We start from the raw sequence: 25,628 nt of genomic DNA on the forward strand, positions 1-25,628 counted from the left end.
TTGGTAGTGAAAATATAATTTTATTTAACAATAGCTGCCAGCAGTATACTGGTATATCTGTAAAAGATGTTCCAGAAAGTGAAAGACAAAAGCAAACTACAACAAATTGTATCAACTCTTCAAGTATTTCTGCAAACCACGCTCCAATCCTTGATGTCCTGTCTCGGGAGTCTCCATCCCCTCATCCTGCTCCCACCCCCTCCAGAAGCAAAACTCGGGAGTTGGTGGCACAGGTTTTGAGGGAGTTGGAGCATTTCTCACTTGGGTTTCAGCCTTCTCCTGAAAAACGTTCACAGGATGGGTTCAGGTGGTTCTGAGTGGCAAAGGGAGCTCAGCAGAGTTGGCTGCACTTCACCACTTTTTGTTCTGCACCCAGATAGGCATCAGTGGGTTTGGCTCCAGCAGCTCCCATTTACTCCTGTCTGTGCTCCTTTGATACCAAATGCTAATTTGCTGCTTTAGCATAAAAATTTGATTACATCTCTCTCCTTATCAGGGAGCTGCACGCAGCTCTCGATCAGTTTGGACATGCCCAGTGTGGAGAAAACACAATTTTATGGGAAAATGCAAAGCTGAAAGTTGGGGCTGCCCTTGTGGGACATCCAGGGAAGGGATGGACAGGGAAGCTGTGGAGGGGTTGGAATTGTTCCACAAGTCCCACATGCCTCTTGTTCCACAGGCAGCCTTTCCACAGCAGGGATCTCCTCAAGAAGGAAAGCGAAAAATAAAATAATAATGCACCTAGGATAATCTGTTCTCCCACACAAAAACAGGGTGCAGGTGATGGATTTTCCCCTTGTGTTCAGGGAATACACAAGTCACCTGTTTTAATGTGAATTTAAGCATATTTCAGCTTGAGAATAAAGTAAGTTATTCAGCATGCTAATACATGCAACCAACTTGCAAACTGGAATGCCTACTTGAAAGGGTAACTGCTGTTTTTAAATTGGAGAAGGGGCTAGAAGCAGCATTTTAAATTTAAACAGGGGGTAGATTAATTGCTGTTTGATGAAATTAAAAATGCATTTAAAGATCAGATTGTAAACAAGTTGACAGAAGTCAAGAATTTACATAGTTATGAAAGGGCTTTTTTTAATTAGTGTGGAGCTGGTGATTGGGGCCAGATGAAAGTGCTCTGCCCACACCAGACGCTGCCGTTCCCCGCTGCTCTGCAGGGATCACCTACGGAGCTGGAGCTGCTCCTCTCCACCAGATTCCTGCTGCCTCCCGAGCCAGGAGGGGCTGGGCAGCTCCTGCCACAACAAAACTGCAGCAGGAAGCCTGAGAGACACCCAGGACAGTTAGCATGCCAAGCTGGTGCTCACTGGAATTCCACCTCCGAGGGAAAGGCTGCTCTGTGCTGAGATAAGGAAGCCACTGGTCACAGACAGAGCTTGAACTCTGTTTACAAGCTCTCAGACACAACAAAATCACTGAGGGAGAAGGGGAATGGTTTGAAGGCTGCCTGAACAGCAGAGGGAATGGATTATGTCAGAAGAAGCCTGAGCTGGCGTTGAAGGAGGTGGGGGTTGCTTGCAGCACCCCAGGAGCTGTGGGTGCCCTGCTCTCTGCACTCCAGGGATGATTCCCTGGGAAGGGGAGCACAGCCTGACTCCACAACCCACCAACACAACTTCCAAGGGCCATCCTGATCTGCTTTTGAAAGGAGAGCTGAAAACTTGACAAAGATATGCCCACAATCACATACAGCTCTGTGAACCCTGTGGTGGCCAAGAGCACCAAACCAAGGAGGGTTGGGTTTGGGGTTTCTTCACCCCATGTGGCATTAAAAATGCTGTTCTCTAAATAAAAAAGTCATTCCTTTTTCTAGATGTCACGTTGTAGCAGAGACTGAAGCCCTACAGAGGATTCTTATGGCTGAGGAATTTTATTCAGGAGGGGAACGTGACATTAGAACAGTAATTATTAAAGGGCTGCAGTCAAGGTTCTCCTACCAGGTCACTCCCCAGGATTTCCCTCTGTGCCTAAACATTCCTGTAACAAATCAGAACAGGGATTAAGTGTATCTAAGAGAGTTGCCTTTGAAAGAGATGTGGCAGGATTGCTAAGTGCCTTTATATTGGAATTCTAGCTCTAGGAAGGCAAGGCACCACAAGCCAGGTATACAAATATGGATCTGGTTTCTCTACCTCTTCTATGTCCAGCTAACTCCATGGGTACATAAAGTAGCAAAAGCAGGATGCTTAGAAAAGTCAGGCTGGTTTTCAGAAAGCCAGTGCTTTACCAAAAAAAAAAAAAAAGAAAAAAAATTTAGTGTATAAAAGTGTTTGTGTGAGCATTTCCACGTTATTGCAGAATGTTAAATATTCCAAAAACAACCTAGCAGGAATAGCACTTTCCAGCTTCTAAAATCAGTTAAATATAAAAGTATCTTTACAAAAAAATAGGCATATAAGTCTAGCATTCTTTGGAGTTGTTTATGATGGTCTTTTAAAAATAACCTAGCAGTTTATTTCGTGCATCAAAACCATTAATTTTAAACAAGAAAACTATTCCCTGGTTTAGAAACATTTGAAAATTGCTTTTAAAAAAATTGTAGTGCTATTCCTCAGTGTTGCTGTAAAAAGAATTATGCATAGTAGTGCAATGATTATGAGTATGCAAAACTGCAGTCCAGGTGCACAAAAACAACTGGGATAAATTCAATGGAAAGGACTGGATTCCACCACCATTTCTTTACAAAATTCCAAGATTTCCTTTCAGAAAAAAAATCTTACTATCATTTAAGGCAAATGTACTCTTTAAAGGTCACTTTAGCTTTCTTCAGGGAAGAAAGGGCATTAAAAAGTTCCCATTTCATGGCTCTCAGTCCATTTTGCATCACTAATCATTGCACTGCTATTCCCCACCCAGAGTTAGGACACTACAGTTTCCATGGATTTGGGCTATGACAGAACAGGTTTTTAAGTAAAAATCACCAAAAATACCTATACAAAACAAAAAGGCTCTTAACTACCAAAAAGAAAGCCACTTGCAATTCTTAAGGAACAGAGGGCAGCTTCCAACTCTGTTGTTCCTAATGGAAAATCCTGACAATTATTTGTTTGCTGCAACTCAAAATTCATACAATGCAGGTGTTCAAATCTCCTCAAGCTCTTGAAGACACAATAAACGTAAACTCTGAGCTTTGAGCTTCCTGCCCCAGCTCTCAAGCCTGGATTCAAACTTCTCTGATGCTGAGGTCATTCAAATCCAAGGTTGACATTGAGTCCATTCTCAACCATTACTATGACTTCAAATCCAAGAAATTTTTAAAAAATACAACAAAACAAACCAACAAAACATCGCCAAATATTTTGCAAATGGCTCTTTTGGATACTAAGTTCCCTTCTCTATGTAAATAGGATAGACAAGCAGGTACAGTTCAACGTGTCACAGGCATGACAGGTGTGTACAGATCTTCTGGAAAAGCAATAAATTCCAAAATACATAAATATTCCTTGTACCATACAGTGAGACAGGATCCTAAACCAATTCCTGGACAAATCATAGACTAAATGTTTACAGAGAAAAGCAGCAGGGGCAAGCCAACCCTTCACACTGAAGAATCCAGAGTCACCCCAGTGCAACGGGAACACGACTGCATCGATCATACTCAAAGGCTGTGAGAGGAGGTCAGGAAAAACAAGCCTGTAATTAAGTCTGCAAACTTTAGGTAATTACTGTACCTGGTCTATCCACGTGACTTGGAGTAACTGCGAGTTCATGCAAAAAACAATTGCTATTGATATGAAAAGAGCAGTCTGTTAGAAGCATTGTTATGGGATATGCAGGACCTGGTCCTTTGCAAGTGCTGGTTACTTGGTGAGTCTCTTGGCTACGTCACTGTAAGCTATTTCAATCTCCTTGTCTCCAGGACAGGTGTTGGTGAACTCATCCCTGCTGTAAGCATTTGTCAGGTATCTCCAGATCCCTGTCATCTCCTTGGGAATCTCAAAGTTGCGGTATTTTTTGGCCACCACCTGGAACACAAGAATTATGCTATGAATTTACATCCTTCCTTGACTTTAAATACTTTTCCAGCCCTGGCCATTCTCTTGTGAAGTTATCCTTTTGGCTTGGATGCTTGGGATGGTTCCTGCAGTTCCCAGAGGCTGTTCCTGAGGGATGCCCCTGGCCCTGGCTGTTCCTCAGGGCTGCTCCTGCCTCGCTCCCCTTGGGGCAGTGCTCACCCAGGGAAACTCTTCCGCAGGCAGGCAGAAACTGAGCCTGTGGCTCCATCTGCAGTACAGAACTGACACAGATCACTGCAGGCAGGAGGAGGAATCAAACCACACTGATGTGGGCACACCTGCACTCCTGTGCTTGTCCCAGGCTGCCTCTTCCAAGATTCCAACTTGAATTTTTTATCCAATCCCTTTACTTCCCTCAGTGTCATGTACTTTGTTCTGGAGCAGTTTCCTCTACAGAAGTGAGCAGACACCCACTTCAGCCATTACCTGCTCCCCTGATCTTCACCTTCCTCCTCCTCCTCCTCCTCCTTGTGAGCTCTGCAGATCTGAGACCACGAGGTCAGTGCAGGGAAATGGGGTTTGGCCCCTGCCATTCACATCCTCTGCTGCCCAGCCTGCCCCAGTTTCACACCTGCACTGAACTCCACTGCTCAGAGCCCTCAAACCCTGCACAAATTCAGCTGCTAACAGTGCACTTAAGCTTACAGACAGCTGCAGTTAGCTGGGCTCAGGAATGGCACAAACCACAAATATTTTCTCCTGCATTTTCCCTTGCCACTCCCCAGGTTTTACCTTGACAATGTGCAGTTTGGGCAGCAGGTTGCAGTCGGCCAAGGTCATCTCGTTGCCATCCAGGAACTTGCGGGTGGAGACTGTGACATCCTCCAGGCTGTTCTCATCGATCTCGTCGGGCAGAGGGGAGTTCAGGTACTCATCCAGCTTCTGCAGGGTTTTCAAGAGGCCACGTTCTAAGGCTGCACAGGAGGGGATGATCCAAAACAGACATTAAACTGAGACTGGTGCCAGATCTGAAATACAAACCCCATGGACCTGAAGGATTTGTAACTCTTGGTCAGTTTTTTGTGCCTCTGTGCTCACCAGAACACTGAAACTGGACCAAAATCTCTTTAAATATCTCACATATGCAGTTTATTTAAAAGCTGGCTAATATAGGAGCTTGCACTAATTTAAAATACTGTAAGACTGCCCACAAGGGTTTATTTTTGGTTTAAAAAGTGGCTTATGTCAGTTTCTTAAGACTGTGCCTAACTGGCTTAAACTGATTAGAATTAAGCTATGCTGGGGTTTATATATATTTAAACATAATCTGTTTAATGTCACATGCTCAGCAAACAGCCCTGACCAACCCAGAGCACCCAGCTGGAGCTGGAAGCAGGATATGGAAAGCAACAGCAGGTTTATGGAATGCAGCAGCAGAGGGCAGCACACCCCATAAAATCCCCGTTTATTTCCCAACTATTCACAAATATTTTGCATCTCTCCCTTTGAAAAGCAGCAGAAAGGAACCCTGATTCCCTGAATTTGGTTTTCTCTCTAAGTACTTTGAGGACAAAATTGATTTGTACTGAACTACTTAAAGGCCCAGCTGTGAGTTCTTTACCCCTTATTGATCCCTCATATGAAATCTCCTGTTTTCCCTCCACACAGAAAGGTTTTAATCCTTTAATGGAAGTGACACAAACTAAGCTTAGCTCAGAACTCTGAATGGAAGCCTTCAGTCCTAGAGAGGTGAAATAAGAGCAGCAGATGCACAGAAATCCAACCATTGGGGCATGACACAAACTCTGTCTGAAATTTGCTTCTGGATGTGGAAATATTTATCCTTCATTCAAGAGTTTTGAGTGGCTGCTGCACAGAGAAGATCCAATGCTGGGGATATTTATGAACCATGCACACCCCACTGAAGTTCTGATTGAAAGCAGGAGTGCACTGTCCCCCCAGTGACCCACCTTCATTAGCTTCTGGTCTAGAGTTCTTGATAAAAGCAGAAAATTTGGCAAATATGTCCATTCCAGCAGTGTTGGATTCTGGATGCTTTGGTGAGAGTTTCAGGTACCTGAAAAGCAGCAAGGAGCAGATCTACAGCACTTTCAGCAGAATGGTGCTCATTATCCATGAACTAGCACAAAATGGCACTTTGTTACTGATTTATCCTTTTCCAGAATGGCTCCTGAAGTGTAGTATAGTACTAGTAAACACACTTAGTAGTAAGCACACTAAGGTTTTTAAACCCAGCATTTCCAGAGGGAGACCAAAGCACATTGCTGCTTTCTGAATGAGACACTTGGTACAAGCAGAGTGTCTGAGGAGCACCAGAGCTCCCTTAATCTAGTGCTGCCAAGGGGGCACACACACATCTGTGAGCAAAATATAGGGTTTTCCATTTTAATTAACATCAGAGGACTCCACATCTTTCAAAAAAAGCCTGAAGTTTTGCCATGCTGAAAAGACAAAACAGTTCAGTCTGTCAAAGGCAGCGTCTGGATCTGCCTGCCAGCTGAAGAGTAGAAAGCCAAGAGTCTGGAGAAAGTTTGAACACATTATAAAACAGTCCCACTATAGTTTAGGACTAAGTTTTGTACAGCAGACTCATCTTCATTTGCATTATTTGAACACAAATGTGCCTGTCACCAAAAAGAAGAGTTTGAAAGTGCAGAAAGGATGACCAGGGTATACAAAGAATAATTTAAAAATAATCTTAGTGAGAAAACAGTTTTTGATCTAAAGATGGGGGAGCTGAGGGGAGGAAGGTATGACAAGCAAGAGCTATCCTCCATGTCTTCAGTTTCTTGATGCTGAAGAACACCTTACTTAGGGCAGCAATCCCCTGTGAGAACCACACTTACTTGGGTGGGGCCAGAACATCTTCCAGGAACTCTTCAATCTTGTTCACGTCTGTTCTCACTTCCCCATTGTATGTGATGAAGGGTGGGTGAGTGCCTGGAGCCAGATTCTGAAGGTCTGCTGGTTTCCTGGGGTGAGATGCAAACCCATGAAGAGCAAGCAGAGGACAAAATTTCATTGCTTCGACCACAAAAGCACTGCTGAGGTTTCCACATCCTCAGTTTTAAACAGATACCACCAGTTTACTTTCTAAAATGTGAGTTTACAAATAAACATTTTGAATACTCTTGCTAACAATTAATTTAAAACAGTTAAAAACAATTTCCTCCTACCTCTGGCTGTGTTTATTCTCAAATCAATACAGTGTTGACTAGAAGAGGGATACCTGTACACACACCACACATTCTCCCTCTTTCCCCAGCCCTACAGAAGAGTTTATATATAGCATAATCTGTGCTAATCCTCCCCCCTCACACAGAGCTGCTCTGGAAAGAAGCAACTTTGCTCCAGCCCAGTGTATAAAGCATTTATTACGTGCCCAGGGAGTTTGGGTCCAGGCAGATGCTTCAGTTTCCTCCAGTGAAAAAAGGAATTTACAAACAAGAGCAGCACACCTGGGAGAGGAATCCCACATTAGGGTTAGACATGAAACAGCAAAAAGCTGAAATACTAAGCCATTTCTAGTTCTATTTCTACGTAACATTTCCCTCAGCAGAGCAACCACATCCTGCTGGCCCAGCCACAACAAACACTGGCCCAGCTGAAAACTCTGCCAAGGTAAAGCTGCCCCTTGGTTCCTGCTGAACAAATCCAGACTGGACCATAACCCTGACCTGGGACTGAGCCCTGTCCAGCGTGGCCACGTTCCTGAGCCAGCTCCAGGCATGCAGGAGCTGGATTTCCTGGAAACTGCAAGTGCAGTGCAAGAAATCCTCCTGACAACACCAGACAGGGAAACTGAACTGGTGACATCCACAGCCCCAGTCCTGCAGGGCAGCATGAGAGAGCAGCACGTCCAGGGAGAGCAGCTGGACTCTAAACTGAGCCCAGCTTACAATCAATCTTGTTTTCCATCTCTTACAAAATTAAGAACCCCAGTCAGAATTTCATGTCCTGCCCGCTGCTGCCCCTTTTATAGAGCCAAGGGTGCTTACTTGTAAGACTGAATGAGAAAAGTGATTTTCATACTTTACCCTGCTTTAAGCCAGGGGATGGAAACCTTATGAATACAGGAATTTAACTATTTTCAATTTGCAAGCTTCTGAGAAGTTATATCTCACTAAGAGCTGCCACCACTCTCTCACTTTTAGGATTTAGAGTCTGTCATTGGGTAATGCTTTAAGTAGCTTAACAATTCATTTAAATACAGCTTTGTAACTCCCAACAATTACAGGAAGTCATCGTGGCTCCCTTCCAGTTCCCCATGTTGGCCAGATAAAATTCCTCAAAAGGAATGTTATTTTAAAAACAAACAGGGGCAAGACCACAGGATCTGCAGGAATACTATCAAAGGCAAGCTTTAGTTCAGAAACAGATTATTCCAAAGAACTACCCAAAAAAGTTTCCCAAAGAACCAGAGTGCATCTCGGAGTACTTTATCCATCCAGGCAGACCACCTGGATCTTTCATCAAGAGAAAGAAAGCAGAGATGAAGATCCACAGGCCAGGCCCAAACACAACTCAGGGTTTGACTTCCAGTTTGCTGCTCCTGCCAGGAGATCCTAACCAAGCCCTTGGAGCAAAGCACACAGGAACAGCCTTAAAAGGCTCAGAGTACAAATTCCCTTAACAGTCAAACAAGAAGGCAATTACTGTAACAGTTTTACTTCAGAGATAAAGCTGGAGAGCTTAGAAACCAAACCCAAACAAAAAACCTTTCTGTAACCACTCCAAGTAATTCCAAGATGGTTTGTGCCTACCCCAAAGTTTACCAGGGGTTTTGGAGGCAGGGCCACATTAATTATCTGGCCATCACTCATGGCCAAACACCTCATGGCTTTGCCACAAACCAGAATAGTAATTAGCATGCAAATTATTTCTTGTACAGCAGACAAAATTCAGCCCTTAAATGGAATACATTTATAAATTACACAAATACTGCAATGAGGATCTGAAGGGTAGCATGGGGAAAAGCCAGCACTAAACCCCAGTTCCTCAGCAGTATTTCACACTGCCGAAGTTGGATTCACCTCTGGGTGGTCTTTAATATTCAATTTGAATATTTCATACCGTTATTTAAGCTTTGCCTGTCAAAGGAACTGTAAAAGCTCCAAATGAAGATGCTTCTAACAGGATTTCAGTGCTGAGCTGAAGGCAAGCTGGCTCTGAGTGCTGTTCCAAGCCCAACAAATGGGTTTGTGCAGTGCAGCTCTGCTCTGGCCTCCAGAACAAGCCAGAGCTCTGGGCACAGAAACGCTGCTGCCCAGAAGGGAAGAATGAAGCCTCTGTGTGCCCAAAGAGAGGGAAGAAATGCCTGACTCCTTGCAGAGGGTGGGACTGCCCTCCTCTTGGCCTATGTGCATATTTTGTGTGTTGAGAGCAGAGGGGAGCACTGCAGAATGTGCCTTTGTTAGCACAGGGCAGTTCTGGAGGGGAAAGCACAGGCAGAGTCAGGCAAGGCAGGCTCAGATTTTCCTGTGTCCCATGTCCCTCACTTGTGAACTTTTGTACCCAACCATGACCTTTTCAGCCTCACAAACAGACAGAACTGGCCTTGCTGCTGTGCAGCACTGACGTTATGAGGCACAGGCAAGCAAAGCCTTTCTTCTGGTTTTGGCCAACAAAATAAATTCAGTTTTTTTAAACAATTCCTGCTCTGCTCTTTGAGTTTGTGTCTAACAGGAACAAGGAGCAGAGGAGATAATTGGCTTGAATAAAGTGCTCACAAAAGCAGTTTCTTGTAGCAACATTAAGGCACCACCTAACATCTATTATCATTCTGGCAGTGATAACAAGGGGAAACAGCCCCACGTGGTATCAAACATTTCCTATTAAGCACTTGGCTGGATGTGATGTTCTGCAAGCTGCACTGCTCTGCCACTGGGTATTGATCAGTCCACAGTGTTCAAGTTGTATTTAATGACATCTAAATAAAGTCTAGAAGGAATTAAGTTTGCATCAATATCTATTCCAACCTGAACTAGCTTCAGTGGTCTTTTGTTTCTTTTCCCAGAGAACCCCTTCAGTGCACAACACAAAGGTGGTTTATTTGACCTACTCCTCTGCAGATCTTTAATTTTGCACTTATTTTCTGTTTTCCCCTCCTCAACAGAAAAAAAAAAAAAAAACCTGAAAGAAAGCTTTCCTTGTTTAACAAAGGTCAACTTTAAACATCTGCAACCAATTTATAGGCTAAAAGTTAGTCTTACATCCCATTCCCCCATCCAGTTAACTGCAAGTTGCCAGGGGGACGCAAAATAAAACCAATTCATCAGGAATATTTGGCATTTTAATGATATCTAAACTGGTTCAGCAGTAAAAAGCCTTTCAAACCTAAAATATCTCTGTTCACCTCCTCCTCCTGCCCACCCCAGTAACTGCAATAGGTTAAACAACCCCATCATTAAAGAAAAAGGAAATCCCAAACTACCAAGAGCCACAGGCACCAGTTCTGCTCCTGAGCTTGCACAAACCACGGGCAGGGCTCGGTGGAAGATGGGACACGTTTGGTTTATGGGGCTGGCAGCACCAGTATTTGCAGGGAAATCCCACACTGGCCAGAAAAGCTCTTTGAGCAGCTCCAAATGCACCCAGAGCTGACAAAAGCTGCTTTCTGCCCCTCACCACACATGGAAGCCTTTAAAACTCCTTGCCAGCACTGAAGCAGAAACTTCAGTGAATTTTAAAACCCAAACAAGTCACCTCCCTCAAAAAAATCCCAAGAGGTTAAGTCCAGCAGCAGGGTGATTTCTCCCTCCTATGCTGGATTCAATGCAGAACACTGTGTTTCTGTTGGCTTTATTCCTGAAATTCAGGTTTGGAGGCACTGGCAGCCTCCCCTCTGCAGAGCTGTGACCAACAGAGTTTTCCATCAGTGCTGGGAAAACATGACTTCACACCCAAAGCAAACACAAGGCCCCTGCTGAATTTAGCCCTTTCATAAAAAAGAATGCCCAGCCTGAGGAAATTAAGACTTCTGAATTCACTTCTCACTGTTTTTAGCCACCAAGGTACTCATTTCATAGAGGAGCAGTTGCAATTTAGGTGACAGCACCATGGCTTATCTGGCTGACACAGAACATTCTACATTTTATTCCTACCCATTTCACTTGGATTTACCTCATGGGCAGGTATTTTCATTATTATTGCACAATAACCAAAATCATCTTAAAAATGTTAAGAAAAGAAGGAGGCTGCACATTGTTTGTGACAATTATCCATCACTGGAGATTTGACAAGAAGGTGGTCGACTAAAGATATCCATCTGTCCCCACTTAGGGCATCTTGATGTGAAGTCAGTAAAGGAGGAGTCGATGTTCAGTTACAAAAGACTTGTGTGAGTTTTACAAAGAATCACTGAACAAATTCAAGAGAACTTACCATTATTTTTGGTTAAATCATCAATGAAAGCACCATTTGCATCCAGGTTGCCTCAGTTAATTATTAGAACACATTTTAATTTCACAAAACCAGTCTGTGAGCCATAAAAGCTCTGGCCAAAGCTTTGTTCCACCAAGGGTGCTGAACTTCTGCTGGTCCAATGAAACAAAGATTTCTTACCTCTTCAGGTCCACTGTTGTGACACTGAACACGACTCCCTTCAGCCACAGGATCATGAAGAGCCTCTGGGAGAAGGGACAGTTTCCTATGCTCTCACCATCACTGCCAGCCTGCAGGACAGAACAGAGCAATGATGTGGTCAGGGCTGTGCCATCTGCTCATCTCACAGCCACTGCAACAGCTTCAGTTAAACACACGCTCAGTACAACTGAAATTGCTGCATTCGTCAAGTTTTTACTTGTCATGTCCTCTAGCTGCTCAAACAACCTATGGAGCAATATTTCAGTTATCTGTGATACTGCCAGGGCTGCAGCTGCCCTTGGCAGCTGAACATCCTCCTGAGCAGCCACACCTTCTGATGGCAGCTTTCCAATGACAATGCTGTTCTCTGCTCTTTATTATTCTTTTTTCTTTCTTCTCCAAGGCATAGCTAATTAATTGGAGTCATCTCCCAGTTCAGTGCCTCTATCTCTGCCTGTGCAGTGCTCCAGGGAGCCAACTGCAGCCAGGAACTGAGAATTGATTGTACTGCAGGTGTTGTGAGGAAAGACATAACTGTGAGTACATAGAGACTTCACTGACAATTAAATAATATCCCAAAGCCACTTTTTATAGGCAATTTATCAATCAGTCTTTGTCCCAGCACAACAAAGGCCCATTAGAAAGCAGCAGTGAGCTCCCAGTGATAGCACACATCTCATCATCGCTCTGACAATGAAGGATACATTGCTGACTTGGAAAATTTTAGTTTTTTCTGGGCAAAAATGAGGCACTGGAAACCTTTGTTATAAAATTGAATCCTCTGAGAACTCATTCAGTTCTTAAACCTGCCAAATTTGTCCGATTATTCTGACATGTACTTCATATTAGATGGGTTTCAATGGATTTGGTTTATTATTGTTATTATTACAATCCTTCCAAGAGGGATTTTCATCCATGCAATCCTCAAAGCTTGGCCAACTCTTTCATCATCACAGTGAGAATTCAGAAAGACTTTGCAAGTTAAGAAGAGTAACAGCAGGATTTTCAAAGCATAAAATAAAGGCCAGGAAAATAGAGTTTTTCAGTAAAACTGTTTTGAATTCAGAAAGCTGTTTTGGGTTTTGTAAAATCATCTTTATTTGCAGATAAAGCTGAGTCTCTTTAACAGCTGTTGAGGATTTTAAAATTAATGAATGGACTCATTCCTGCAAGTGTCCCTCCTGTCAGAGCTTCCAAAGCCCTGGTTATAGATAGAGTCAGTTTTCTTCAAACCTTTATTAGTGTCATTAATGAAGACTTGACAGAAAAAGGAAGTTGTTATTCTGCCATAAATTACGAAGTGCCAGCTTTATCTTTGGATAGTAGAGTCAAACTTGCAGCAGATTATTATTGATGGATTGTCTTAAACTCTGCCATGTGTTTGCTCAGGAGACTGAATTTTAGAAGAATCTAGAAAAAGGATAATATGTTAATATTTAACTCCATCACTGTCCCTGCACACAGCAGGCTGGATTTCAGCAATTCCCTCCCCTCCACCGTGTTTACACTGGAACTGACATTTCCTACAGGTAAATTATAGATTTATATTCATCTGCTTTTTCTGTTGCCACATGTCAGGTCTGATCTACCTTTGGAAAAAAGGGACTGAAAAACACAACACAGCATCCCATCTAAGGAAAATAGATATTTTGTACTGCCCAGGGTAATTCATGCTTTGAAGCAGAAATAACTCTGACTCAGAACTGATCTGAGTCCTCAAACATCAAGCAAAGCCTGAGTTACACTGCAGCAACAGCACAGGCTGAAATCCCCATCCCATTAAACTTTACTTGGCTCACTGGAATCCAAACCAAAGCTACTTTAAAATCATAGAACTGCACAAAAAGTTGTTTAAAATTTCAGGCTGACCTGTGGCTTTCCTTAAGGTCCATCCTAAGCCAAAATCAAATGGACCAAAAAAGGTCAAATGCATTTTCTTATCCTGAAACTTTCCTTCTCTCCCAACTCAAGTGCAACATTCAAAGTGAACAAGCAACCAGCAGCATCTGCTTTAGTTTAGGACAGGCTGTTTGGATAATTTGAGTCAGAGGAGGGGATTAGAGCCCAGTAACAGTCAGTGAGATGCACAAAGCCTGATGCACTCTCAAAGCCCAGCAGCCCAAACGGAGCCCAGACTGTTCTGTCTGCAAACGTTTGTCCCACTTCTGCTCCAAAAAGCCCCAAGTTATTCTGAGCACACACTGCAGAAGGAATGCACTCAGAATGCCAAGAAACTTTGGCTCCAGAGCTCTGGAGCCAAGGAATTCTGCTCTGTAAGTGTTTGCCCGAGAGGCCCATTTTGTGGCTGTGTTTGATGCTCCAGCCCCTCCTGGGGAGCAGCCAGCTCTGGATTCTCCCTGGTCCATGGATTCTCTTCTGAGGGTCCCCACTGTGCTGGGTGCTCCTGCAGGAGTCACTCCTGGCTCTGATTTTCTCTGCCAGAACACGGCTCTGCTGGCAGTAAACTCTCAACTTGACATATTAGAAGAATATTCTGAAATCTGACATGATTTGTCATGCAGGGGTTAATCACAGAATAATTGTTGCTTGTCATTGCCTTGTCTTTGAATTCAGGCCATAAAATTCCAGGATCTCTTCAGTGTCTAATCCTCATCACCATCAGAGTAAAGCAAATATTACGTGTTGACTTCTTTGCAATAACAGGTTATTTGTTATTTAACAAGGTTATAGTCATTCTGTACTGAGAAGCTTTGGGGTTTTATTGCAAATTCTTCTTAAAACCAGTCTAAAAAACTTTATTACAAGAAATATTGGTAATATTACTAATTTCAAACTGCCTGCAATTAGGGCTAATTTCCAATTCTGCCGTCATCCACTAAAGGATATGCACTCAAAAACCTCACCATATATCAAATTTCACTGAATTTCAGGTTTTCAATTGTAGAGATTAGGATCAGACAGAGGAAAAGTGCCACACCTCTCACACAGCAAGGAACATGGAATTTCTCACTTGCATGTTACCCTCTACAAACTGAATTGAATTCAAAAAGCTTCTGAAAAGGTGGCAAAAAGGACCTTGTTAATTGTAAGACATGGCACAGGGAGAGCAGAGCACACACCCTCCAGAACACAGCTCTACAGTGTTCTATGAAAACAAATAAAGCTATTTTTAAAGAAACGTTAAATAAGAAAGGAAGTTCAAACAAGAACGGGAGAGTTCCAAGGCAGTAACACAGATCAGCTGCTCATTGAGAAGCCAGCCTGCTTTATCACAGCCACACTGAAATTCCTGGCAACTCCCAGGGCCCATGCCCGAGTGCAGCCCTTGGGAAAGGGAAAAACCCCCAAAATCTGCTTATCCCACTGTCTGCAAGAGTGAGCTTAGCTTGGGAGCCACCTCCTCCCTTTCTCTTCCCCTGAGTAGTGATTTCATTCAAATGAGACCGTTTTTCAAAAAAAAAAAAAACAAAAAAACAAAACCCCAGAGAGTACAAGTAATCAAACATCTGTTTGAGTGGCTGAATAAGCTAAGGGAAGGAAAAAAATCCATTTAAATTGTGAAATGTTTGTCTCTACAGCTGCATAAAAATTAACCTGAGTCCTGACATGAGAACCTGAGTGGATTTACCTTAGCAAGGGAATGCTGAATTTTATTGCAAGACTAACAAAAAGCCAGACAAGCAAAGAAACATTAAGAGGGCACAAAACCCTTCTTATACAGCACAGATCTGAGAATTCTAGAAATCCTTGGTCCCAAAGATTTCTACAAAATTGTTTCAAATATTAACCAGTTAAAAGGAGCCCACTACAAGTTTCCCAAACTAGATCAAATAACTGTAGAAAAAGAATAAAGTGCATCTGATGAGTAATGTAGTACAGCTCAGTCTCTGCCTGCAAAAATAGAACAAAAGGAAAGGGCAGAACACCAGAAGACCATTTCTTAATTTACCCAAAACTCTCAAGGGAATTTCTCCCAGAGCTGATACCAGAAGTGATATAAGAAGTTTGGATGAAGAGGGATAAAGATGTTTTAGAAGCATCTCACAGAATACTTTTCACCAAAGACAACGACTGGAGCCATCTGACTGCAGCACCAAGGAAATCCCCACTCCCCCAAGTGGGAAATCTGCACTCTGCAAAGTCTAGAAGAATAATGTTCCAGCCAATAAACAGATTGGGGAGAAAATGAAAATGAAAGAGAGGGTATGTTCTGAACTCAGTAATCTTGAAATATGTCTTGAGTTCTAACAATGAAAACCAAACCTGCTGAGAAAACTGTACGAGCAACCCAGCATGATGCAAAGCCATTGCCTCAAACCAGCAGATAACAATCAATTTTGCATGTTTAATGAGCAGTAAGCTCATTCCAAAAGTGAGTAATTAATAATAATCCTTTAAGGATTACTGTTTTGAGAGGAAATGGTTTAAGGTGAACTAACAAAGCAATTCAAGTGAAAAACCTGCAGCAGGTCTGGGATAAAGGAACAGAGGATACAGACAGGAGTGGTTTGATGTTCCACACATGAAAAGGGTCTGGCTGTATCAGCCCAAATCCTTGGGCCTTTCTCTTGCCAAGCTGAACAGGCAGAATCCCGTGGTGCTGACTGAAGGTTTTCAGATGAGATGTAAAGAATTACAGGCATGGAAGGAGTGACAGCAATCGATGGAACGAATGCTCCCCACAGTGCCATTAGTGCAACTGCTCCCTGTGCTCGGGCAGGGCGTGGAAGAGCCTCAGGGATGCTCTGAGCTCACACTCACTCTGCAAACCAAAGCAGACCTTAAAGGCTCCCAGCGGCTCAAGTATTGATGAATATTGATGTTCTCCTCTTACTCAAAGAGCAAACCAAGTGACAAGGTAGTGCGGTGCAGGCTGGAAAAGCTTATCTGCAGTAGTGTTCACCTCCTTGCCAGCCTCCCAGAGCTGCAGTTTGAGAAGGGAGTTGGTTTGTTTTTAGGGGAGGAACAGGTCAGGGAGCAAGGCAGAGTCCAGCCCTGACTAAATCCGGTTCAACCAGATTTAATCTGAGCGCTGAGTGACAGGGACGCTTCCTCCTGTCACCTCTGCCTCTCCAGGACAGGGCCACGACCTCCAGGGCAAAGCTTTTCCTTGTGCCACCAGGCAGAGCAGAGATGAACATTTCAACACAGGGCACAAAAATTGGGCTGACAGCCCACAGAACTTCCCTGCCACGATGAACAAAACCAGGAAAGGTGGGAATCAGAGAAAAACCAACTGCACATCCTGCAGAGGGTTCGGGATATCAGAAGTGCCTTTTTGAAAGTGAATTTTTTATTTGGTTACACTGTTTGAAGGTAAACTCTCAAATCACAACCACCACGCCCTGCCCAAATTTACCTCTACTGAACAACTTAGGCCATCACTGCAACTTTAAATAGCCATTCCTTTGAGAAAAACATAGGAAAATGGAAAACAAAAAGTGTCAGGTCAGTGCTCACACCTGGAATTCCCTAAGATAATTAGCCTACGATAATTAGTGTACATTTGTTATATGGTGACTGACATTAACACGCCCAGGGCTAAACCAACCTGAGTTACCACTGCCTCTCATGACCCCTATCACCATTTGTAACCAACCCAAGTTCCACTTCAGCTGAAATTCCTTTAAACTCAAAAAATACTTCAAAATAATTAACTTGAGTGCCTGTGTTTACTTGAGATCAGGCTCTTTCAGCAGGGAAAGGAATGTTTGCCAGCCCATCCAAGCTGCCCCTTCAGTCATTACCTTTCTGATAAGTCCCCTCTGTGTCACACCAGACTGGAACAGCCACTGACCATTTTAGGATGATGCTGTTTTTAGCCCTGTGATGCTGCTCCCAGGAAAATCATTAGCAGACTCATCCTGCACATTTTCCTGCAGCTCCTGCTCATTGTTGCCTAATTCTCAGTAAAAGCTTTTGGAAAATGCTGTGGGATCCTCATGGTGTACAGAAGTAAATCCACAATTCAGCAGAATTTAATTAAGTGTTTCTAGTCCTTTGGAGAACAGGAATTATTCCATGCTCATCTTTTGGGAGAATCAGATGGAGAACCCCAAACCTGCTTTAAATACAAATCACAATTTTCTTCAGTGAAGAAGTGAGCTTAATGACAGGGACACAAAACCCTGGGGTTATTGTGGACAGATTCAGGACACTTCCTGGCCTGGCACAGGAAAATCCAATTATTCACTAATGGCACAAGCCTGGCATCTTTGCTGTGCCAGTACCTCAAACAGAGCTCGTGTTGAACAAACCCCACCCCATCAGCGGGACCACACTCACTAAAACGTGCTGGATAACATCTTGACACAATCTTGCAATTTTTCTGGTAGGAAACTGTAAGCAGACAATTAACTCTGCAGCACTGAGGGTTTCTTTTACACTGCCTGAGAGTTGCCTTTGGGTCTCCAGCATATAAACCTAGAGCAGGAATTGTTGATGACAGTGATTCTCTCTCCCTGGACTTATTAAATTTGCTGAAGTACAGTGTGTGCTTTGGCTACAGCCCAAGGGACCCATTTCCAAACCTCCCCCACCAAATCATGAAGCACCAAAGTGAGAGGAAAGAACTGCAAATGCTGTCACTGGGGCTCAGAAGAGCCCAGTCAAATCTCTATCTGTGGCATTTCAGAGTTCTTCAAATAAACCTCTGACTGTGCCTCACTTCCGTGGGACAGGAAAAGATAGAGCCATGTTTGTGGTATTTATAACCTCATCTAGAGAGAGATGAGCCAGGGGCTGGGCAGATGAGCACAGAGAACAACCAAGAGCTGCTCCAGCTTCACCCTGGGCTGCTCCTGCTCCTCCAGGTCACCCCAGCCCAGCTGGCTTGGACTGAACCCTCTGAGGAGCAGCAAACCCAGAGGAGTTTCATGCCAAAATCCCAGCCCAAAAGGTGCCAGCTGAGGGCTTCAAGGCCTGGTAAAACACAGGATGTGCAGCTGCCTCAGCCTGGGCTCTGAGCAGCAGTGCCCACGAGGGAGGTGGCAGGGAGGGCACAAACCGCCCAAATTCTCAGCAGCCTCTCAAAAGTCATTGCAGTCCTGAACCTGTTCCCCTGCCAGCAGACCATTCAGAAGCTCTGGGGAGGAAAAGCATGACCTGAGATGAAAAGTGGGGCTGGAGTTTCTATTTCAGAGTGATGGGACTGAGGGAGGCCTGCTCTCTGTCCAACACAAGCAATGCACAACTAAAAGGCACCTCCCTGACTGAATTCCCCCTCCCAAGTTTCTCCTCTGGGACCTGTGTTCTGATCTCCCTGAGCTCCAGAACACCGTGTCTCACCTAATGCAGCACCCTGAAGGGCCACAGAATTCTCCTTAGGCTTGCCTTGATTTTATTTTTAGATCAAACCACGTAAAAAAGCTATTTCCTTTATTTCAGCAAAGCAGCTCTCCAAAGGACAGCCAAAATAGTAAAGCTCCAAGAGAGCCAAAAAACTCTGAGGCTGGCCCAGTAGCACTGACTGATCCCTTTAGCTCTTCTCAGGGAAAATATACAGATATGACTTCACCCCTGGATTACACTGCTATATTTAGTTTATACCTAATATGGAGATTCAGTGGGGAGAACTCAGTCATTTCCTTTCCTCGGGTAAGTTCTTTGCCCTTTGTCTGGCCAACAATACAAGGAATAAGTCTGAACTCTCAGAGAATTCCCACACAAAGATGTTTGTAATTAACAGCAGTTTACCTTATGTTTTTCACTTCAGCAGAAGCAAACACCCTAAAAATCCAGATTGTGCCACAAATGAATCTGACCTGAATTAAAAACCCCAACTACAAAGCAAGTTTAAAAAATATTAACTGTTACAATTTTTTTTTAAGGGAAAAATATTGTAAATATAGGATTTAAGGTTCCTGAAGTCAAACCTCTATTGAAACTTCTGAGACAATCTTGGGTTTGAGTGTTTTTACTGCTACAATATGCACAAACTCTTAATTCCACAAAGGAGCACCTAGCATCTATTTTAAGACTAAAACTATATTATTCCACACTGAAGAACATGCAGAAAAAAAAAAAACAGACCTGATTAGGACAATAAGCTGTTTGTTACAGCTTATTTACCAAGAACTTTGAAGATAAAAATCAAATTAGATGGATAACAAATACAGATGTAAACTATTTTTCCATGAACCATCAGTTTGCAACCAACCACCACCTTAATTAAATTTTGTTGTCTTAGACAAACCAAGTCCTCCCCTGGCAGACAAAAACCACCTTGTTTTCTCCCATGCTGTCCAGTCCAGGCTTTACAGAACTGCACTGCTCAGTTCACTGGGAAAAGAGAACATCTACCAAAACAAGGCAACAAATCCAATTACTGCCAAGTACAGTTATCCAGTCTTAAAAGTTGTTCTTGTGGATTTTTAAGTGGTATGTCCAGCCTGGCCAGAAGCTGGGATTGATGCAGGCACTGGTACAAAGGCTTGCAGGCCTTGTGTTTGCCACATCACAACAAATGTTTCATTTAAACACAATCTGAACACACGCTGGTGAGAAAATAACAGTCCAGGGCTTTTTGTTTGTCCCTTTGCACACTTAAAAAAAATCAAACTTTAGAGTCCAACAAGTCCAACAGTCGCTTCCCAGAGTACACAGTTTACTGTTTAGCTTGGAGTTCAAGGAATTCCCCAATTAGATTCTTCCAAAGGGACAACTCAGCCTTCAGAGAACATGCAGAGAACCAACGACTTCTCTCCCCATTCCAAGACAGGCCTGCTCCTCGAATAAAGAACTCTTTCCATGCCCAAGATGAGGTCAGGATAGCCATGGAAGGAGCAGACAGTGCCATGAGTCACTCCAGGCTGGGTGGGGGTGATTACCAACTTCTCCTCGTGCTAATCCTGTCCCAGGGCTGCCCACTGCCAGATTAGGAGGGCCTCCCACCCACTCCCTAAACTGATGTAAGGATTTCTCCTATCTCATTACTTCTCAACAATCAAGCATCTTTATGCCCACACAAACCTCTCTTTAAAGAGGATCTCACTCTCTTTACCCATTTTCACAGGAATGCTGGTGTTCACAGTGCCCTTCCCTCTCGGTGAACTCATCATTGCACACTCACCCTGTCACAGACTGACACAAAAACTCAGGACAAGCCTTGGATCCTCAGTGTTCCTTTATCCCTGACTTTTGGCAGCCTCCAGGCCCTAAAGTTTGCCCCACAACATGTGCTCTGATCACAGGCTTTTCCTTCCACTCCAAGGCCTCAGTGCACACCCTGAGAAACCCCAGCTGGGAAAGCTGAGGACAGACTTGTCTTTTGTAGCAGGATCTGTGCTGCAGGAATGTGTCCATGGCACGTGTCCACGGAGGGAGTGACTCACAAGCACCACCATACAGCCCAACCCTCAGCCTGTGGAGGGCCACCAGCTGAAATCTGGGAATTCACAGTTTTTAGATCCCTCTGAGGGGAAAAGAGGAAAATTGCCTGAGACATATTTCAGCTGCAAAGTGAAACACAAGTTCTCCTGACAATCAGAGCTGTCTGGATGTGAATCACTGGGAAGGAGAGTAGGGATTCCAGGGAATAGAACTGTTACTCAGAAGCAATTCCTGACTGAAAGAAAGCTAACTCATCTGTGCAATCCCTCTGGAAATTATTGCCAGGAGGCTTTAAAGCTTACTTACCAATGATTTGCAAAAAAATTTAACATTTACACTTGAGACCATCTCAATACTTTTAAACTCTGTACCAAGAGCACCAGTTCCTGTATCACCACCCAGACTCAAATAAAAAAGTTGAGGATGTTTTTGGCTCTGAGGACTTTCCCAGGCAGAATTTAAAGGAATTACAGTTTGCTGGCCAGAGAAGGAAAAGGCCTGATTTATACCCACTGAGCACAGGCTATAACTAAGTGGTTACACCTCAGTTTACAAAGGGCTCCTTTACAACACTCCCAAGAAATAACCCTCACATGACATTTTGCTGTCTATACCAAACACGTATCAAAGAAAGGCTGAGGAGGTTCTCAGCTGCTGAGGTTACATCAAACCCTCCAAGGATGAGCTGGTGCATCAGGAGGAGACTTATCTAATAAGATTATCAAGCAATAACCCTACCAAGACTATCTCTGAGAAGCAGCACTGCATGTCTCAAGTCCTGTTATTTCCTTGTACTGATGTGCCTTTAAATCACACAGTTACTTTGTGGGTGAAAAAAGATAAAAATTGATGACAAAGAAGCTCAGGGATGGTTTGCTATACACCAATGTACAGAGCTGCAGTGTCACAGCAGAGCTTACATAAGGGAATGAGCACAGGGTGAGACAAAGGCAGACCTGAATCCACACAAATCCATCCCGTGGAGCTGCTGCTGGAGATGCTCACATCCCCTTCCTGCCTCGGCCCCAGCATTGCACTGAACAAAAGAGACCCTGAGCCCACAAGACAAACAGTTCACCTGCCAAGTCTCTGGTTCAGATACACAAAAACATGGACAAGCTTCTGCTACAATCACTGTGAGTGCTCCAGAGTGGGGGATTTATTAAATGTGAAATCACAGCTTTTTCTTTTGTAATGACAGACAATTCAAAGGTAAACAGATAGTAGACTCTGATTTTCAGCACAGGTGCCCCATTTCGCAATAACATCTTATTAGAGCTGCCAGAAATCCAGGGTCTGATTAATTAGCAAGTACACACACGTTGCTCAGTGGAGAGGGGAGACCTTCCTCACGGGTTCCCTACATCTGCTCCAACCCATGCCATACCATTATCTGCTGGATAATCTGAATTTCTCGTTAGTGGAGTCTGTTGTTTGTTTCCTTTAAAACTGAACTTGTTGATCCTCTGTCTTCACCTTGGCATGAGCAGAGGATGCAATCACTGAGTGTCCTCCAGAACACCCAGGGCTGAGCTTTCAGCAGCTCCATCCTCACACACTCCCTTACAGGAACTGCACAGGCAGTTTTGTAACTCTGTCCTGTGACTTCCACAGGTGACTGGGTCTATTTGACCAAGTCACTTCACCATGTTTTTTATTTACAATAAAATTCCACACACCATCAACTTATTCCAAGTGACCTGTCTGAGTTGCACTCAAATCCCAGAGCTCAGGTTTCTCCGAGCATATTCACCACAATGCAGCCTTCACTGCTCTGAAATGCCACTAGGGCACATAAAAATATTCCTCTTAGACAATGGAAGCCTCCCTCATTAATAAAACACGGAACAGACAAGGAAACGAAATGAAATCAGATACATCACTGGTTCTGTCCTAGTCAGCTCTCAAGAGAAAAGACTTGGAAAATATTTACACTTGGTTTAAAAGAGACCACAGGCAGCCCACCGGCTCTGGAATTAAATAAATCTGGAAGTTTTCATCGTGACACCTAGAAACAGAATCACCACTGTAACAGGTTTCCTTACCTAAGCACCCCAATCCTGAAGGGAGTTCTCACAGACGAAGAAAATACAGGTTTCAGTAGATTGATACATTGTCTGGTGGGAAAAATCGTATCAAAGTGCTGGTGACAACACTGTGACAGCCATTCCCGACGGAGCCCAGCCATGTGCGTGCTCCTCCCGGGGTAGAGCCCATCCTGTTTTGTTACTGATCACAATTTAATAAGGCTCAAACCCCACAGTGTGGGCACAGAGCCAGACCCTTTCTCCTGCTTCACGGGTTTGTTTCTCGAGCTTTAATCCCTACCTTTGTTCCATCTGGGTTCTGGCTGCTACAATCCTTTGTGCTCAGGTCATGCAGTCACCGCCCCTGGCTGAGAGCTCGAGTTTGGTCCAGAACTTTTCCCACTACCTCTGCCTGAAGCGCTTCCCCGGCTAACAGGGCACAGGTAGATCCCAGACACGGCTTGAAAAGTGATTATCTGCATGGAGAAGCTCTCAGTAACTTCAATTTTTTTTTTTTTTTCTAGATTGCATCCACAACCATGTGGAAAAACTCCAAGTGAGCATCGCATTCACGGAGGGAAAAATAATTACTAAAATCCAAATTTAGTTATCCTTTAGACAGACACCGTTGGTTCTCTTTAATAAACATATTCTGCTCGCAATTTCTGAAGTGAGCATCGAAATGAGTCAGAAAACAAGATTTTATTTGCCTTACAAAAATGCTGTCTTGACAATCCTCAACAGGTTCAATAAAGTGTGGGACAGGCAGCAACACCCAGGTGAAACAACTATTTTGGTCTGTCTGCTGGGCTGGGGGTTGTCCTTTATCTGAAGGATTTTACAGGAAATAACCTTTACCTGAAGATCATGAAGGCAGGCAATAATAACCTCTTATTTTAACCTGAACTTTATCCTTAGGGCAGACAGTGCTCAGTGTGCTGCAGTCATCCATAACAATGGGGAAAGGTTTCCTTGAGGGAAAAAATGCTCACTGATAACCCCAAATTTAGCCTTCTTAAACCTATGTCAATGAAGAAATTTCAATTGAAAAGTACAGAAAATTTCCCTGATTTCATATAATCTCACAGATTTATTGGTCCAATTCTTATTTAATCAGAATGAACACATCTCTCTCAAAACTATTTTTACAGCTTCTTCCATGCCACTCCTCATGCATGAAATATTATCTTTAAACACACCCACAAAGCTGATTTCCCTCTGCCCCCAAACCATTGTGCCATTAATCACTGCTCGAATTTGTTTAAAAATAAGAAAAATCAGCTGACGAACTTTAGGACAGATGAAGACAAATTGGCATTTTATATTAAAGATACACTGCTATAAATAATTCAAAGTAATCTGTAGCTTAAGTGCTGCAGTTGTAAGTTCTAACTTCTACACTAAGAGCTTAAATATTCTGACAAAAATCAGGTCTGGAATCCTCCACTGCAACGCTCTCCCCGGGGTCCCATTACTACCTCTTGATACTACTATTAAGAAGTATGAAAAGAGGGAAAATTCAACACATTTAGAGAGTATAATTTAAGAAATAAAATCGATATTTCATAAGTTATTTCCAAAGCTCTAGCTGGAAATTTTCAAGTTTGTCATCGTTGCTTTTGTACAAAGCAATTCCCAAGTTCCCAGATGAAGAGATCTCTTATTTTCTCGCTGCAGTTGGAAGAAACTTCATCTGAAGAATTTAAATACTTTTCGGCAGAGGCTTTCATTAAAGGACGTTTAAACACAGAAAGAGAAGATTGCACGAGGTAATTGGTGCTACTTTTGATATAAAGTAATAAAAGTAAGATGCTGCATCACCAGAGCCCCGGAGGATGCAAAATATTGCATCATACAGCAATAAATGAATGCAAAACATGTGGAGATACCATATGGTATCTTCGCCAGATAAGGGCAGTACAACACATGCTCATTCTTCCAGTTTGTATAAAAACCTAGTGTTAATTTACATATTCTCTTCCCGTCGTAAAAAAGTAGACTTTTGGGGCGGGGAGCGAGGAGCAACTCGTGTTTTTGCTGTTTTCTGCCGCCTCGCAGCGCTCGGCCGGGCACACAATGGGCGATCCATCGCTGCTCGCCGGTGCCAGCGGTGCTGCCCCGCACCCGCGGCACCCTTTGCTCCGGGCGGAGAATCTTCCAGCCCCCCCTCAAAAACAACCAAGTGACTCTGCTTTGCGGTCCGCCGGCGCTATCGGCCGCTCCATCTGCTCTGACTCACCGCGGCTCCCGCACTCCCTCCCGGCGCCGGGCACACGCCCTCGGCTCCGCTTTTGTGCCCGCACCGCGCCGGGAGCCGCCCCGAGCGCAGCGCCGCGGCTGCTCGGGGGTGCTCGGAGGGGCTGGCGCCGCCGTGCCGGGCGGGGCGCGGGGTCCGTGGGACCCGTGAGGGGACCCGGAGCCCCCCGGGCGGGAAGGCGGAGGGAGGAGGGAGGGGAGCGGGGGCAGCGCCCAACGGTCGCGGCGCGCGCGCGCTCGGCGCTCCGACGGGACGGCGCTCCCCCGCCCCACCTCCCCTCCGCTGCCTCCCCCCTCGGCCGTACCTTGACGAAGAGCTCGATGACGGGCTCCTTGTCACCTTCCTTCAGCCCGTTGACCGGCACGGACAGCGCCATTGCTCTCGCTGCTGCAGCCCCTGCCCCGCCTCGCCCGCCGCTGCCACAGCCGGGACGGCGACGCCGCTCCGCTCCCCTCACCCGCCCTGCGCGCGACT

At 44.2% G+C, this 25,628-nt stretch overlaps 1 protein-coding gene across 1 annotated transcript; it reads right to left on the reverse strand.

The window, feature by feature from the left end:
• CLIC4 (CLIC family member 4) lies at positions 1–25,628 on the reverse strand. Its single transcript, XM_021534968.3, has 6 exons — positions 25,459–25,628; positions 11,559–11,668; positions 6,842–6,967; positions 5,945–6,051; positions 4,767–4,948; positions 1–3,983 (listed from the first exon to the last, which is right to left on the reverse strand). The coding sequence occupies exons 1-6, from the start codon at positions 25,528–25,530 to the stop codon at positions 3,819–3,821; spliced, it is 762 nt and encodes a 253-aa protein (XP_021390643.1). The 5' UTR covers positions 25,531–25,628; the 3' UTR covers positions 1–3,818.

Source organism: Lonchura striata, chromosome 23 (assembly GCF_050655825.1).
Source record: "Lonchura striata isolate lonStrDom1 chromosome 23, ASM5065582v1, whole genome shotgun sequence".
NCBI classification, from domain to species: domain Eukaryota; kingdom Metazoa; phylum Chordata; class Aves; order Passeriformes; family Estrildidae; genus Lonchura; species Lonchura striata.

Bases quoted from the DNA above. Each gene is read 5' to 3' on its own strand.
- CLIC4 (XM_021534968.3), bottom strand. From the start codon at position 25,530: ATGGCGCTGTCCGTGCCGGTCAACGGGCTGAAGGAAGGTGACAAGGAG. The intron at 6,968-11,558 runs GTAAGAAATCTT...ATCTCACCCCAG, and splicing joins ACAACAGTGGACCTGAAGAG to GAAACCAGCAGACCTTCAGA. The intron at 4,949-5,944 runs GTGGGTCACTGG...CCTCCTGTGCAG, and splicing joins TAGACCAGAAGCTAATGAAG to CCTTAGAACGTGGCCTCTTG.